Raw genomic sequence first — 18,111 nt, forward strand, 5'->3', positions numbered from 1 at the left:
ATTGTTGGGGAAGCTGCTGATGCTGTTGTTGTTGCTGTTGAGCGAACGGTCTTCGTCCCAGAGCTCACAAGATGGAAGAAGTCCGAAACGTAGTCCTTTGCTATTCGTAAGACCCGCAGAAGAGAAAGCAGGTCAACCCCCAACACCGAGAGCATCGACGGATGGATGAATGCGCATCCAGGCGCAGCGGTTGTGTAGGAAGTCGAGGTGCTGCTGCTGTTGCTACTAGGGTTGGCCAGTACCTCAGCTTCATAGACGACTCCCTTGGTTTCGCAATGGCTTCCCACTGGGCATCTGTTGTAGTCCCTGCATCCCTGCATGAGCATCCCACCTCTGCCCCCGGTCTAGGGGTGCTAACTAAAATGCTCTTAATATTGGGGGGGGGCAGCTAAAAGCGACTGTAAGGTTGTGCCTGTTGAATATATTTCCGTACCTATGTAAATGTGGGAAGTGTTTATCTACTAGCCTAAGGAATATCCTGCCAACACACGTTTTTATGTTGAGGGAAAAGTGGGGTGCAAACCAAATTATATTTCTGCGGTGTATATAAGTATATACACACCTTTTTTATATGCTTATTTGTAGTTATCTGTTTCATACCAGCATGGACAATGGACATTACATGATGATGATGATGATGATGATGATGATGATGATGATGATGATGATGATGATGATGATGATAATAGTGTTCCAATATTCTTAACAATTTCATCTTAGAAATCTTTTTGATAACTAAAATTAGTTTGTTTTTTTTTTTCTAAATTCCCTATGTTCTTTTTTCAGGCTAAAAACAAAATATGTGATTGATTACCAATAGTTACAATCCCACGAGCAATCAGGGAAACAGATATCCTGCAGTGTAGATGCATAAAATGATGACACAGCTGAAGTAAATAAAAGTTTTTTGTTTTTATGTTTTATGCTTGTTTCTACATAAGAAAATATTATACTTACATTTGTATATTTTAATCCAAACTGTTTCGTTCGTCTGTTATGATTGTGAATGTGTGGAATCAAAGAACTTTGTATTTCATGTGAACTGATGTCTCTTGACACATGAGGAATTAGTTTATTATCCGATGATCTGTCATCAATTTTAGTGAACAATATTTGAGGTAAACATTGGAAATGATGTGGTGATTGTTGAGCTGCTGGAAATTGAAACAAATTTCTGTATTGAAATGGAAGTAATTTCTTTGTATTTATCACATTTTGAGAATTCAAATTTTCATCCGGTAACGCTTTGATAGAATTTTCCAAGAACCTTAGTATTGATTGTACACCACTATCTATTAACGCTAAGGCGTGATTAGCAGGTAATGTTATTGTTTCTGCATTTGTTCTAATTATAACCTCTGAGTTGTAACCTGTAAGTAGTTGTTTGATATTTGCCAAAATATTTTGGCAGTTTTGTTCCATTTCCTCCAAAAAAATACAAATGTTAGAGCTTTCAAAATTCTGGTTAGATTGTGATGTAATAGATTTTCTTGATGGATAAGTTATACAAGCCTGACTGCCAGAGGAAATTGTAATTCTTGTGTTAACAACTATATTGTTTATTAATTTGAATAAAACTATACACCTGTCAAAATCAATCTTTACTTGTTTCCATATTTGGTTTATATCTATAGTGCCACCATATTCTGGAAAATTATAACTACATCGTGGATTGATATGAAAAAGCATCGTTGATTTCTGTAATGACTGAAAGATGTCTAATCTTACACTTAAGCATCTCTGATTTCCTTCAAAGGAGTAATTTGTAGTTTGATGGAGGTACGTTGGGAAATTAGATCTGTTCACCGGTAAAATGTTATCTAAGCAAAGCAAATTAGTAGAACGATCGTCAAAAATATTTTCAGTTAACGTTCGAAGTGAATAAGGATTTTCCTTACAAGAAATTAGTGGTTCAACATCTGAAGGAGTAATTGAAAATAAGGAAGTGTTTTCACTGGCATTTGATGGTAGCATCGCCATTCTGACTGACCTTTTAAACAAAATAGAATTTGATCTTTTAGATATTTCGAGGTTCCTGGTCGCTGAAATAGAAACGGAGTCCTGAACATTTACATTTGAACTGTTTGAAACTAACCTCAAAGAAAGATTTCCAGGTAATTCAGAGAAGTTATTTCTCTTTAGTTGATCGTTGACAGAACTTAGTTTTTTTCTGTGAATAAATGGGAGTTTATATGTGTTGGCTTTTGATATTGTTAAATTTTTTTTCACCATTTTTGAAGAAAAATAATTCTCTGCACAAGGCTTCAGTGGAGATGAATGATCTGTTAAGGAAGTTCTTATTAGAGAATCCTTGGAAAGAGGACAAAAATTAGCATGTAAATACTTTTCATGGGTCATAAAATTTCTGGAATTAACATTTAGAGTGGGTGATGTCGTAGTAACAGGCACCGATTCCATTTGTGAGATATTATTTTGTCCAGTTCTTGATATCGTAACTCTTGTTTTAAAATTTGATTGGTTGGTTCCAGACAAGTTAAGATTTGAAATCAGGTTTTCAAATTTCTTTTTATTTACTGTAGGATTACAATTTGAATCATTTATTGAAACAACAGAACCAAAACTTAAAGTACTTAAATGTCTTTGAATATTTACAGAGATCTTATTTCTTTTTGATGAGGATATATCCATTTGTCTCCTCTGGGGCAAGAATATGTTATTGTTAGAATCATATGAATTTAGAGCATAGCCTGTACAATTTCTTTGTGCAATATTGGTTAATACTGAAGGAACATTACCAAAGCTACCAATATAAGGTTGACTCCTTGAAGAGAAATCACTCATCTTTTGCTGGCAGTCATCTTTTACTGGAATGTAAACATCATCCTGTTCAAATGTGACCAAAGGAGTTTGTTTTGAAATGATTGGCTTAATATTTAAATCCTTTATCAAAGAATTTTTCCTTCTCAAAAACATTGAGACATTAGATGTGTTGATTGAAGGTAAAGAATTATTGTTCATAATATCTGGAAGTTTAATTTCTTTTAGATTAGAAGTAACCGTGTAATCCTTTGAAAGTGGCATAAATGATTTTTCTGAAAAATTTCCTTCGAAATTAGTGAATAATGTATCAATACTTGATTCTACAGAATTTTCTCTGCAATTTGAAACATTAGTGTTAGAGTTGGTAGTCATGGTCGTAACTGAAGCAGATGATATTTCACCAACATTATCAGATGGAACAATATTGTCTTGACTATCAGAAGCTGTTGGATAGTATTTGTTAAATTCATATTCTCTCACTGGTTCATCAGTATCCATGGGAGAAAGATTGTTGTGTAGGACCTGAAATTTAAAACAAATAAAAATATGGTTAAATTAATGTGTCAGTATATGAGAACACTGTTTAATTTTAGTTTTAACTGAGAGAGGAGGGAGGAAGAGGGAGAGAGAGAGAGACAGAAAAGAGAGAGAGAGAAATGTAGTAAGTAATTAAAGGATTTTAATTAGGGTTCATAGTGGAATCTTCTTCAAACCCCTCTTCCCATCTCTCAGTCTTTATTTCTGTCTATCTCTCTGTTTATATATGTCTGTCTCTCCCCCTCTCTCACATGTTGAACACAATTATATACAGCTTGGAGAGGGCACTTACTTTTAGTGGTTAGAATTATCTTGAAACTGTGGGGCATGATCAAGCGGGATCGTTACCAACATCGCGTCACTGGCTCCTGTGCCGGTGACACGTGTAAAAAGATTCAAGCGAGATCATTGCCAGTACTGCCCTCCATGCTGGTGGCACGTAAAAAGCACCCACTACACTCTTGGAGTGGTTGGCATTAGGAAGGGCATCCAGCTGTAGAAACTCTGCCAGATCAAGACTGGAGCCTAGTGCGGCCAACTGGTTCGCCAGCCCTCAATCAAAATCGTCCAACCCATGCTAGCAGGGAAAGCAGACGTTAAACGATGACGATGATGATGTGGGGCTCTTGACTGACCTGAGATAGAAGTCTGCCTCTTAGTATTTCATCATACATATAGGTCTACTGCGTATACCATCACTTTTTCAGTCATTCAGTTCCTTTGTAAACCCCAACTGTCCCAGTAATGTCTCCTCAGCTGACACCCTAGATATAGTAATAAAGAATTATTATTATTATATTTTTTAAAACTCAGGTTTTGTCAGAACTTCCAGAATCTTGGATGAGTAGTAGGCTTGCTCCCTGCAGCCTGCAGTATCATGCTTTTTGTTCTCTTCAACTAATATTTTCCTGATGATTCTAGCCATGCCAAGGATACAAACTTTTTGTAACAGCTCTAATCAGACACACTATTCCCATTTCCTTTGTGTTCCTCTTACTATCTTTTGAAACTGTCCCCAACCCTAACTGGCACTATCTTCACCTTTTTCAAATTTACGTGCCTCCTCTTACAATTTCTGATGATTAGCTTGTCAATTGGTAGCTAATCTTTTGTTCCCCAGCTCCTCTTTCAGTACCCTTATTACTATAAAAGAAATTATTAGTTTTATTATTATTGAGTGAGAGAGCAATGCATGCCATCAAAGTGATACTGGAGTACAAATACATGAAGCCCAATATACCCATCATGATTACTCATCTAATAAGAGTACATCAGGCATATACATCACAACCATATGTGTGTGACAAAGATATCTCATATCAAGATAAACAGCACATGACCTTGCAAGTGGAGCCCAGTTAGAATTTTCTTCAGGTCGAGTAGCCCACCCCACTCAAAAGGTTCCTGAATAAGGGTTGTTTAACCCTTTCATTACCAACCCGGCTGAAACCAGCTCTGGCTCTAAGTACAAATGTCTTGTTTTCATAAGTTTTGAGTTAAAATCTTCCACCAAACAATTTATATTCCTAACACTGGCTGAATGATAACTAAGTTATTTTACTAAATTCTTTGTTATATTTGAAGTAATTGTAAGAAACGGAGCATCTCAAAATAAATACAGTAACAAACGGTTAAGGATGATGAACAAAACACTATTATTATTATTATTATTATTATTATTATTATTATCATTATTATTATTATTCCTTCAGATGATTTGTGTCCTCACATAGGTGACACTTGGCTTTCTACCCTTAATGGCCACGTGGAAGTTGGTGCCATTTGGCAAATTTATGATTATCTGGGGTTGCATCTAAATTTTGTAATCCATTGGCACCCACAACTCCATGCCTTGCCTCAACCAGTTTTGATATTGCAGTTTCTGCAGCTGCAGGATATTTGTTTTGTCTTCTATGTCCAGGTCATAGAGGAAATTTCTTTATTTTTCTCTTTGTCAAACTTTTGAGATTTCTAAATGATGTAAGTTTCACATATTATGTATATCATTATATCTTGTCTTAAGAGTTCTCAACTGCACATTTTTTACTCTGCTGGAATATAGAATACATGATATTCTGAAGAAGCATCTAAAAAGCATCAATGGTCAGAATAATAATATTGGTTTCAAATTTGACACAAGGCCAGCAATTTGGCGGGGAGGGGGGTAAGTTGATTACATCGACCCAAGTATTCTACTGGTACTTATATTATTAACCATGCAAGGATGAAAAGCAAAGTCGACCTCAGCAGAAGTTGAACTTAGGAAGCAAAGACAGACGAAATGCTGCCAAGCCAAATACCCAGCATGCAAAATATTCTGGCATCTCACTGCCTTGACTAATAATAATAATCTTTATATATAAAAGTGAGGTTGTGTGCTGTCTGTCTCCTACGATTTAGATTCCTAACTACTCCCACATTTTGTGGTGCAGTTTAACCAAAACCGGGTATCTTATAGTCGTGATTCATATCGAGCCCTTCTGGGTATTAGCATGCGTCTACGATGAGTCTACGATTTTTAAAAAAATTACCATCATTTTTTTCCATTTTAATGCATTTTTTCGCTATTATATAAGGGAAGTAACTCTCTAAAAATGTCTACGATGAGTCAACGATTTTTAAAACAATTTACCATCATTTTTTTTCCATTTTTAATGGATTTTTTTGCTATTTTTTGGCTATAACTCTCTAAAAATGCTTATATAGTTATTTCCCTTACAAACCCGAGCAATGCCAGGCGATACTGCTAGTATCAACTAAATGAATAAATTGTCTGAAACAAAATTCCAAAGGAACCTCCAAGAGTCATTAATTAACGAAGTGCTGAAGGGTTGGATTCTGCAGTACAGCATCAGATATAAAGTTAAAGAGGTGATTAAGAACACTCCAGATTTTGACTGATGTGGTGTCATTATAAACCAAATGAAATAAAAAAAAATAAAACTTAGTTAATTGTAATGGTCAGGGTGAGGAGAGTAGTGTAGTTAGTGAGGTGACGAAAATTGTGTTGACTTGCCAAGCTAATTCCTGAAGAGATGTGTGTTTATTGCAGCAAATATTTAACCTTTAACATCTATCCACTGGCTGACATTTTGGCAGTCTAGCCATGTGTTTGTGTGAGAACCATTTAACTTTGTGTGTGACAGAGACAGGCTTGGTCTAAAGATTTGATGGAGGTGCTGAGGAGAGAGAGAGAGAGCTATACTAACCATATTATCTCTTTATATGTAAAAATTCTTTGTATATCTGTCTGTTTGTTTCTTACGCATTCCCAAATGGCTCGACCAAATCAAATCAAATTTTACAAGGTAAAAAGTGTCATGTAATTTTTATTTTCATTTGGATTAAAACAATATAACATTTTATCTAAAATAATCTTTCTATAGCCAACTATAAGTAAAAGACATTTTATACCACCACCACGACAACAACATCACATATGTATATATGTGTGTGCATGTGTCTATGAGTGTTTGTGTGTTTGCACATTCGTTAATTACCTTAGGCCTCAGAGAATTTAGCACACACACACACACATCTACACAAACATATACATATGTGATTTCGGACAAGTATGTGTGTGTGTACGTGAAAGTGTATGTCTGTGTGAATATACATACATTTTTGTGATGACACTCACACACACACACACACACACACACATACACACATCTAAAGAGAGAGAGACACACACACAAAGGGAGAGAGATAGGCCATTATACAGAGAGATACAATTAAAGTGTTAGATATTCAGAGAGCTGGCAGAAACGTTAGCACGTCGGGCGAAATGCTGAGCAGTATTTCATCTGCCATTACGTTGTGAGTTCAAATTCCACCGAGGTCGACTTTGCCTTTCATCCTTTCGGGGTCGATAAATTAAGTACCAGTTACGCACTGGGGTCGATGTAATTGACTTAATCTGTTTGTCCCCTCCTTGTTTGTCCTCTCTGTGTTTAGCCCCTTGTGGGTAGTAAAGAAATAGATATTCAGAGAGAGAGAGAATGTGTGTGTGTGTGTTACCCTGAGGTGTGCGTGAATGTATGTCTGTGTGTGTCTATCTTAGTATATGCATGTGAGAGTGTATATGTGTGTCTGATGTAAACTGGCTATGTGAAAGAGCTATACTCGCTGCATCTAATGAAGTAGTTGATAAACTCAATCATGGACTGACTCTTCGTTCAATTGACACAACAGTTGATCAAGATCAGGCAGTTCAATGCCCTGTTCTATATTTAAAAGATGAGGAATTGTGTACATTATTCACATAATTTAAATTTGATGGATATTTGTCCTCATCTTGTTTGTTGGGTTAACAACAAACAAGATGAGGACAAATATCCGTCAAATGTAAATAATGTAAACAATGTGTTCAATACTCTGTTGGATTTCTAAACAAACTTAAACCCACTGGGATGCCACCTTATAATCTTGACACTAAAGTTGGGTGCCCTTATTATGCTGCTTAGGAATCTTGACCCACCTCGCCCTGTGTAATGGAACTCAATTCTTTTCCACTCTAGACCCGAAATTTTTGGGGAGGGGGCCAATCGATTAGATCAACCCCAGTACACAACTGGTACTTAATTTATCAACCCCAATGTTATTCACACCTGTGCCTGAAATGAAAATAACATGCAAAAATGAATATAACACTGTCATCTCATTTTAACAGATATAATTACCATAATTACATAAAAATATCTTGAAATACTAACGAGTAAATTTATTCAATAAGATCACCATTGTCTTCAACCATGGTCTCCTGACGACTTTAGAATCTCCTGCAACTCTTCTGGACAGTCTCCTTGTTTAAGTTGGTGAATGCTGCCTGAACCCTTGCCTTCTTTGGTATTACGAGGAGTTTTGTTGGTCTCTTGCTCAACTGTGCCCCACACATAATAATCAAGGGGGTTACAGGCTGGAGAGTTATGTGGCCAAATGTTAGGAGCAATGTGGCTGCAGAGTCCTGTTGCCAGACATAGAGTCTTCCAGCAGCCACCCTCTTGACCCAGGGCAGCACTACCTACTCCCGGCACTTAATGTAGGCCCCTGTGTTGAGTCTGAGGCCCTGTGGGAAGATGAATGGAAGCATGACGTTGCCATCACTATTGATCACTCCAAACACCATGATATTGACTGGAAGTTTAATTTTTATCACTCTAAGTACATGTCCTTAGATTGCATTGTTCTCAGGTTGACACCCAAACACTCTGAAATATTCATATTAGAGCTTCCGGCAGGAATTCCAAGCAGTACGGCATGTTTCCAAATTTCTGACAGAGTGAATTGTGCTGTGATGCTGTTTTTCTTACAGACGGTGCCCAACTGACCCTGCCATACAGTGTAGTCAACAAAATCAAATACAAGCAATGCACATGCGTTAAATTTAAAATAACATTTACATAATATTGAGGTCTCTTTCTTTCTTTTGTTATCTTACCGTTTTTACCAATATATATATATGTGTGTGTGTGTATGTATATATGTATATATAATATATATAATATATTAATATTTATATTTATGTGTGTGTATGTATGTATGTATGTATGTATGTATGTATGTATGTATGTATGAATGTATGTATGAATGTATGTATGTATGTATGTATGTATGTATATATGTGTATATATATGTACACACACGTGCACACACACAACTGCCTCTCCACCCAATTTCCTTCTCAATGAAATGAGAGAACTGCATACCTCATTAGCTTTTCCCTGGTAACACTTTTCCTTCTTAGTATCCAGAATCATTCCAGTTGTTATTCATCATTCATTCTTAATACTGTGTTCTCCACCCACATTTTGTATTGATCACTCTCATCTACATATTATTCTCCCTCCCCCCTCTCTCTCTCTATTGTATCATTATTACTATTCTTCTGCTCTACCCCACACTTTTCTTGCATTATCAGTCATTTTCTACTCCCCCATATCCTCCCAAATCATATGTATCTAGCATACTGAAAAATCTGAAGAATCAGAATTTAAAACCACTGGTTTTAAATTGATATTAATCAAATTAATGTTCGATTTTTCACCTTTATTATTTTAAATTTAAATTTAAATACCTATGTCCTCTAACCAACAAAATTCACTGCTGCAGAATTGTTTCCAGTATTTTGGCGTGCCAAAATGAAGACTTTTGAAAGATAACCCCAAATGTAATTGGTAGAACTCTATACATGTTCAATCTCATGCAAACGTCTCGTGTATATTTCTGCAAATTATATTTTGCTATGACGATCACACTGATGAGTTGCGGACAATTACGTAAGTGGTAACAACGAAGCCGAGTTTGTGATTAATCTTTATATTTTGTATCTTTTCATTTGTCTTGTTCGCTTACATTCTGGCGTTTGCTAAATTTTCTTGGGAACAATCCTTTCTTAGTGGTAAAACCATAGGGGGTCTACTTCTAGCATAATGGATGTCCACTTATTGGTCATCCCTCTTATATGTATGTAATATAATTTTTCTGAATCTTCAGGTTTTTCAAAATGCTAGACCACTGGTTTTAAATTGATATTAATCAATTTAATATTTAATTTTCACCCTTATTATTTGAAATTATATATATATATATATATATATATATATATATATATATATATATATATATATATATATATATTTAAGTAAATGAAATAATAGAAAATTACCAGATAAATGTCATTCCCAGTGTGAAAGAGTGCTTCTGCAAGAATATCACCTTCTTCTGTAGCCTGTATCATCTGTGCTTCTGCAAGGCAGTCGTCATTGTTCTGGTTTTTCTGTTGTGGTATTGCATATTTTGGTACATCATTTTGTCTGAACCACTCTTCCATTGCTCTGTCTTTTTCTTTAACTTCTCTCTCCTCTTCTTTACTATCCTCATCACCCTTCTCATTCTGTTCCTTTTCATCTTTGCTTGCATCTTGCCATTCTCCATCACAACTATTTATATTTTCAGGTTGGTTCTGTACAGAAGCAGCATCACGTTTTGACTCTGTGTCATTCTGGAGGCCTTCACATTGGATATCCTACAATAAGCAAGGACCAAAATAAAATGATAAAATTAGGAAGTCATTAATTGCAAAAGTAATTTGTGCATGCATATATATATATATATTGGACCGTTAGCGCCTACACACAATTTTTTTTCTCTCCTTTTTTTTTCTCTACTTGTTTCTCTCCTTGTTTCTTTTCTGTGTATCTTTCTGTCGAAGAGCGTAGGCTCAAAACGTAAAAGACTTGTTTTATTTCTATTCCTGAGCACCATACTAATACATTATTTGTTTGTACTCCACCTGCCTTCGTCTTTTGTTTATTTTCATAAACCTTCTCGCTATATATATATATATTCGCGTTGTTGTCTTTATGTTTTCTTGTTTGGATTAACTTTATATATATATATATATATATATATATATATTATATATATATATATATATATCGTCATCATCATCATGATCATCATAATCAATTTTTGCATTCATTTCTTTTCATGCTGGTATTGGTTGGATGAATCTTCAGGTAGCAATTGGTAGGTAGGTAGGTAGGTATGTGTTTAGGTAGCTAGGTGAGTCTACAGATATATCAAGAGATATGTAGATAGATATATTAACAGATATACAAATAAGTTCCAGAAATGAAATGAAAAGAAATGAAAATAATCTCAATTGATAAATAACCTAGACTGAGCCTTGATGGTAGCTGGACCACAAAAAGCACACACTGAATGGAGTACTTTTTGCTGATTCTACTACATGTGTGTGTGTGTGTGTGTGTGTGTGTGTGTGTGTGTGTGAGTGTGTGTGTGTGTTTGTGTGAATCTATCTATCTATCTATCTATCTATCTATATATATATATATAATATATATATATATATATATATATATATATATATATATATATATATATATATATATCGTCAGTAATTCATATATCCAAAAAAGAAGCACACTAAAACATCCGAGTAGTAACATATTTTTTGGAAGTTAAAAAGTTATGGCCAGTTATAGTGTGACCATTGGTTTTGCATCTATAAAGCACTTGGCCGTATGGGTAACTTGCCAGGCTCAAATGGCTGCAAGCACATAACTGGAGGGAGAGATATATCACGGTCAGTTGGTTTTCTAAAAAAAATTATAATTATGTGCTGTAGGATGGGGTTAACCCTCTTACATTGGATCCGGTCATGGTGACATTCAAAGGAGTTGTAGGACTATTCAATGAATGGGGGGTTCCAAGCCTGAAGTAGGAAGCATTTTAGATGCGGGCATTGACTGAATACCTCTTTCCTGGAGTTTAAAAAAGGTCCCCAGCTCGAGTGAGTTTCTTAAGATTCTTGCCCTCTCAGCCAAGCTAAGTTTACATCGTTTGCTCCTATTTATATTAGCCCATGGTTGTTCAAAGAGCTTCTATTTAATTATGTATGGAGTTTCTTCCTCTTTTAAGTACCATATGTGATTGGCCAAGGATGTAATGTTACACTTTTTTGGTATCTTAAAAGAGGACTTATGATTGTTCGGACATTGCTTAAACAGGGGCGATTTTGAACTGACATATTTTCGTGTCTGTGTAATGTATGTGCTTCACTGTTGATACTTGTTTCATTAACTCCAGGTCTGATGTCATTGTTGTTGCTGGAATTGCTGCCGGTGCTGATATTCTTGGACGTGATTCTGGTTGTTCTGCTGTTGCTGGTGTAACTGATGGTATTGTTGTCTCTGCTGCTTGAAGCACTTTTGTTGACACCTCCATTGCCATTATCATTGTTGTCGCTGTTGTTATAGTCATCCGATGTACTGTTGGTAGTCATCGTATTCCCTTCTATAACAGCTACATAAAGTTGTATAATCGGTTTTCCTAACACACCATTGCATTCTTTAGGGAATACAAAAATTCCTTCTTCAGCACTAGGAATTGTTCGAGTCACTGCTACAATCGGTTTTCCAACGATTACTGAAATCTTTTTCCCGAAGCCTTTCTGCAGTGGTCTCACGAAGCTCCTTCCGGTATTCCTCATGAGAAGTGCGTGAGGGCGACCATGTCTCAAGCTCGTATGTGTTGGCACATCCACAGCACTGCTTCTAAGTTATGTATTATACGTGCAGTTTCTTTTTTCCCCTTCTTTCTTTTTTTAAATAATACATGAGAATGTTATCAAACATGAACTTACATGCATCCAGATGTAGCTAAATAATATATTGATCGCCAACTTCCAGCCTGCTGTTAATTTGGGGCCCTAGTCTGTCTATGAGGATAGCTTCCTTAATTCTTAGATTACCCAAATTTCTTTCATTGGCCTCAATTGTGACTTATGCTTTTGTCGGTGTTAATAAATAGATATACATATCGTAACTAACAATTATCAAGAAATTATAAATTAATATTTTAATAACAATAATAATAATAATCAAACATAATGCAATTCAAAAGTTAATAATGTTAAATAATAAACGTTAACTATCTCGTCGATGAATATTATATAATTGTATTTTAAACGTAAATATGTAGGTCTTAGCGTTTATAAGAAATTAAACCCGTGAAGACGTTTTGTAAAAAGATAGAATAAAATTATCAATGAAATGACGAAATATATTTATTAATGAAAAAGACGAAAAATATTTAAGCTTCAAGAATTAAAGAAAAATAGAATAACAAAATAACTATAAATGACTATTTACTATAAATTAAATTTCAAATAGTTATTACGTAAAATATACATATAATATTAAATTAATTCATATTACTATAACTAATAGATCTTAATAAAATTATACATAATCATTTATATATTAAGAAATATCTAAGTTTAAAATTATTCAAATATATTAATATAACATATAATAATATTATATCTACTAAATTATATCCACAAGAAATAAGTAACATAAAAAGAAATAAAGTTTTACACATACAGAAAAAATTAGCTAAACGTATCATATAGGTAAATAAATTTATGTTAGCATTTAATTTTAAATGACTATTTACCATAAATCTAAAGTCCAAATAATAATTAAGTAAAATATATATATATTATATTTAAATTAATTTATATTACTATGATTAATATATACTCTCTTTACTCTTTTACTTGTTTCAGTCATTTGTTTGTGGCCATGCTGGAGTACCGCCTTTAGTCGAGCAAATCGACCCCCCAGGACTTATTTTTTGTAAGCCTAGTACTTATTCTATCGGTCTCGTTTGCCGAACCGCTAAGTTACGGGGACGTAAACACACCAGCCCCGGTTGTCAAGCGATGTTGGGGGGACAAACACAGACACGCAAACATATACACACACGCATACATACATACATATATATATATACGACGGGCTTCTTTCAGTTTCCATCTACCAAATCCACTCACTTCTACTATAGCCCGAGGCTATAGTAGAAGACACTTGCCCAAGGTGCCACACAGTGGGACTGAACCCGGAACAATGTGGTTCGTGAGCAAGCTGCTTACCACATAGCCACTCCTACGCCAATATCTTAATAAATTTATATAATCATTTATTTATTAGCTAAACCTATTATATAGGTAATTGAACTTATGTTTACATTTAATTTTACGTTCATCTAAGAAAATTTATTATCACATAATTATTATTAAATAATATTTCTTTGAATTTATTATTACACAATGAACAAGAATTACTCCCTATACAATACGATTTTGCCCTACAAATAGGCTCCCAAGTTAATTTATATTTAACAGATCTAGTTTTAAGGTCTCAAATATATTTATTGAGACCTGTTGAATTTATTAGATTTTTATTCCTAAAAGAATACATATGTTGAGCTACTCTTAACTTAATTTTATTCGAAGTAGACCCTATATAAATAGCGTTTAAATTGTGATAATTCAAATTCTTATCATACACTTATAGACTACATTATCTAAATTACAATTATTATTAAAATTACATGTAGTCTTATCCCTACATGTACAATAAATTATATCTTGGTCTTTATTATTACTGGAATCAATATTTAATTTATTTTTGTAGAATTTATTTAATTTAAACTTATTAAATGAAATAATATTACAAGTACTTCAGAGAACCTGATATAGTGTGTGTGTATATATATATAACGGCGGTGCATCAGCATGGCCGCAGCTCTGAGCTGAAACTAGAGAAAAAAATATATATATATGTATGTATGTATATATAGTGTAGAGAGACTTAAAGAATTTCAAGACTTGATGTAAACATTCAATTCCCAATGGAATATAGCCATCAACAACTTCCCTTCCTCGACATCCTCATTAAGAAATTTAACAACGTAATTGAAACAGATATATACTATAAGCCCACGGACTCCAAGCAATATCTACCGTACAACTCATGCTGCCCCAGACACACCAGAAGGAATATCCCCTTCAAACTAGCGAAAAGGATCTGTACTATAGTTTCTAATGCAAGCATTAGAGACACACGACTACATGAACTAAAGGATACACTCATCACCAGGAACTACCCACCTTCACTAATTGACAAATACTTTCAACGTGCCCTACAACTCAACATCCACGAACGCAGACATCCCAAATTTTACAAAAAGGTTTACAACCAAAAGCCCTACCATACATCTCCACACACAACCCTCTTAACAATGAAGCCTTCGACACCATCCTTCAAAACATTTTCCGGCTAAAAAAGGACCACAGAATGAACTTAATCCTCCAAGCACACAACATAATAAAAAGCAAGAGACAGCCCAAATCTATGAAAAGTCCCCTAACACAATCCCGAATACGCTCAACAACAACACTGAAGCCATCAGTAAATAAAATGCGGAAGACCCAACTGTGGGATATGCGTCAATTTAATTGAGGGATCAGAGTTCTGCTTCAAACAGGGACAACGTTTCACAGTGAAAAGCAGCTTCACAAGTACTTCGGAGAACCTGATATATACACTAACCTGCACTAGGTGTCAAGAGCAATATATAGGCCAAACAAAAAAACAGTCTACGCCAAAAGTTGGCTCTGCACAGATCCCAGATCAAAACTCTGAAAAACAGAAAAATAGGATTCAGCTAACACATCGACATTTACACCAATAACAAAAATCCAAGCTTCAGAATTTTCCCCCTCTATCAATTCAGGGACGATAAACTTGTAGCCAACAAATTAGTAAAGAGTCTTTCTTTATCACAAAATACAGACTCCTTTTGAAAACATCTACAATAAATGACCGTCTGTTTGAAGGTTTATATGTATTCAGTGGAACACATCCACTGGTTTTCAAAAATAGAAATATTATTTCAAATCTCTCTAAAGGAGACTATGACAGCGGGACTGGGTATTAATAGTTATCACCAAGCTAACATAGCAGTCCAGAAAAATAGGATGTGTTCCACTGAATATATATAAACCTTCGAACAGACGATGAACAGCGACGCCTGCTGGGTTCGACTACTCCAAATTGACAAAGGGCAAATACCACAGACTACTGTGGATGCCTGAACCAGCATGGGGTAACTGAAGGCCTCCCCCGTTCGAAGGTTGTAATGGACACAGGTTTGTGTGTCACAAAGCCAGCTAGAGGCGATGGCCTCTTGGAGCTAATCAACGGCAGCATTCGTCCTATATTTCTGGACTGCCATATTAACTTGCCGATAACTATTAATATACACCACACACACACACACACACACACACACACATATATATATATATAGGGAGAATTTACGAAAAAAAAAAGAGACAAAGACAGGTGGTGTACAAAAAAAAAACAGATGTATTAGCATCACGTTCAGGAATAGAAAAAGTCTTTTACGTTTCGAGCCTACGCTCTTCGACAGAAAGAGACACAGAAAAAAAAAGCAAGGAGAGAAACAAGGAAGAAAAAAATGTGTGTAGTGGCTAACGATCGATCATGGCGGTAGAAATACCCAGTGTTGCCCTGGTTAAAGAGAATAATGAAATTTAAAATTGTTGTCTAGATTACACATATCTCAACTGCTAGTTGCTGTAATACCAACTTTCTGCATTAATAACTCACCAACCCATGCCAGCATGAAACATAGACGTCAAGTGTAATGATAAAAGAAGGTTTGCAGCTAATATTCTTTTACTTGTTTCAGTCATTTGACTGCGGTCATGCTGGAGCATAAAGTAAATACATTTAATTCAAAATCACGTTTTGGGTAGCTTATTTTGTAACCAAAATACAGGTACAGATTATAAACAATGAAAGGCCGATTTTGGTGATTCATTTGACAGAGATAGTAGAGAGCCAATCCGGTGATAAATCTGACCTTGGATCTTGAAAGTTTTGCACAAATCCTGGCTCAGTTAAATCTCTTGTGGCTCCAAATGATATCATCTATAGTGCAGCATTGTATTCTAATTTTGTTTGGGAAGTGCTTGGAATCTTGGTCAGTTGATATATATATATATATATATATATATATATATAATATATATATATATATATATATATATATATATTATATATATATATATATTCATGTATGTATATATACAGACCTAATATTGTAATAGTTTGGGATTCAAGGGATCACAACTTTTTAATGCCCTACCAGGGATATGCAAGGTGTAGATATGGAAGTCTTCAAAAAACATGTAGAGTTTTTTATCTGCAAATTTGGATGAACCCACATCACGGTAGGAGGCCCAAAGAAGAGCGGAAATGTCCAGCTTGCTACTTCACCAGAAGCAATACTTGAAAACTCCCTGGATGCAGTAAGGCGGTGCACCAGCATGGCCTCAGCCTCTTGCTGAAACCCATAAAAGATCAAATATATATATATGTGTGTGTGTGTGTATGTGTGTGTGTGTGTGTGTGTGTGTGTGTGTGTGTGTGTGTGTGTGTGTGTGTGTGTGTGTGTGTGTGTGTGTGTGTGTGTGTGTGTTACGGAGATGTACTTGCATAGCAAGTGACCTGATCTGAGATCGTGTGCCCGAATGAAAACAATTGCAGCGTTGAAGGTGTTTATAAGCCATTTATGAAATACATAAAAGCTGTTAGATTCATTTCAACATTTAAATTCAATTCGCCAAAATATTTTCATCGCTTTGAGACCGCGATCTGTTGTTCACTGACAAAATTCCGTGCTGCATTGTTCAGTTAAATGGAGCCGCTTTAAATAGTCGTGCTGCATCACCTCTTAACACCCTATTGCTTATTTTGATTTTAGTCACCTTACTTTGAGTGGTACGGATAATACCGCACTAACATGGTGCTTCAACTTAAGTACTTACTTAATTCAACTGAATCGCAATCAATTGTTTATATATATATATATATATATATATATTATATATATATAATATATATATATATATATATATATATATATATATATATAGGTCCCGGGTTGAGTCGGGGTTAACCACAGTCAATACATAGCAGAGTAAATTAATTTATTTTATAGAAGGAGCTTCTACAAGACTAGAACTGTTTCATTCAAAAGAAATCATCAGGAAGCTAGTAGACAAGAGTTGTTTTGGCATTTATACATTTAGGCAGGTTTAAATGGGTGGTGGTGGGGGACTTTTTCTGGGGGTAGGCATGGCGCAAAACTGTCATTATAAGGGGAGTGGTCAAAGGAATCGTTGGTAAAGTAGATAATAGAATAAATAAAAGAATAAAAAAATAAAATAAAAAGATAAAAAAATATAAATAGAAAAATAGGGTTTTAGGTAAGTAGGGAGACTCTCACTTGTACTACTCGTACCACAAACCAAATGAATCCCTTAGATATATAGATATTAATTCCAACCACCCCAAAAATATATTAGACAACCTAGTAAACAGTGTATCA

The 18,111-nt window shown here is 35.0% G+C and overlaps 1 protein-coding gene across 2 annotated transcripts in view; it reads right to left on the reverse strand.

Moving 5' to 3' along the window:
* Positions 1-227: 227 nt before the first annotated feature.
* The window catches only part of LOC115212856, a 59,786-nt gene continuing 41,902 nt past the window's right edge, over positions 228-18,111 (reverse strand). Inside the window, exons 2-3 of one of the 2 annotated variants that reach the window (XM_036503622.1) lie at positions 9,986-10,345; positions 228-3,303 (exon numbers count right to left, since the gene is read on the reverse strand). In XM_036503622.1, coding sequence (XP_036359515.1) covers positions 811-3,303; positions 9,986-10,345 — 2,853 coding nt within the window. In that variant the 3' untranslated portion in view covers positions 228-810. Of the gene's footprint in view, positions 3,304-6,527; positions 6,609-9,985; positions 10,346-18,111 lie in introns of those variants that run through there. The other variant, XM_036503623.1, reaches the window with a different exon arrangement.

The sequence above is a fragment of the Octopus sinensis genome, linkage group LG6, assembly GCF_006345805.1.
Source record: "Octopus sinensis linkage group LG6, ASM634580v1, whole genome shotgun sequence".
NCBI classification, from domain to species: Eukaryota; Metazoa; Mollusca; class Cephalopoda; order Octopoda; family Octopodidae; genus Octopus; species Octopus sinensis.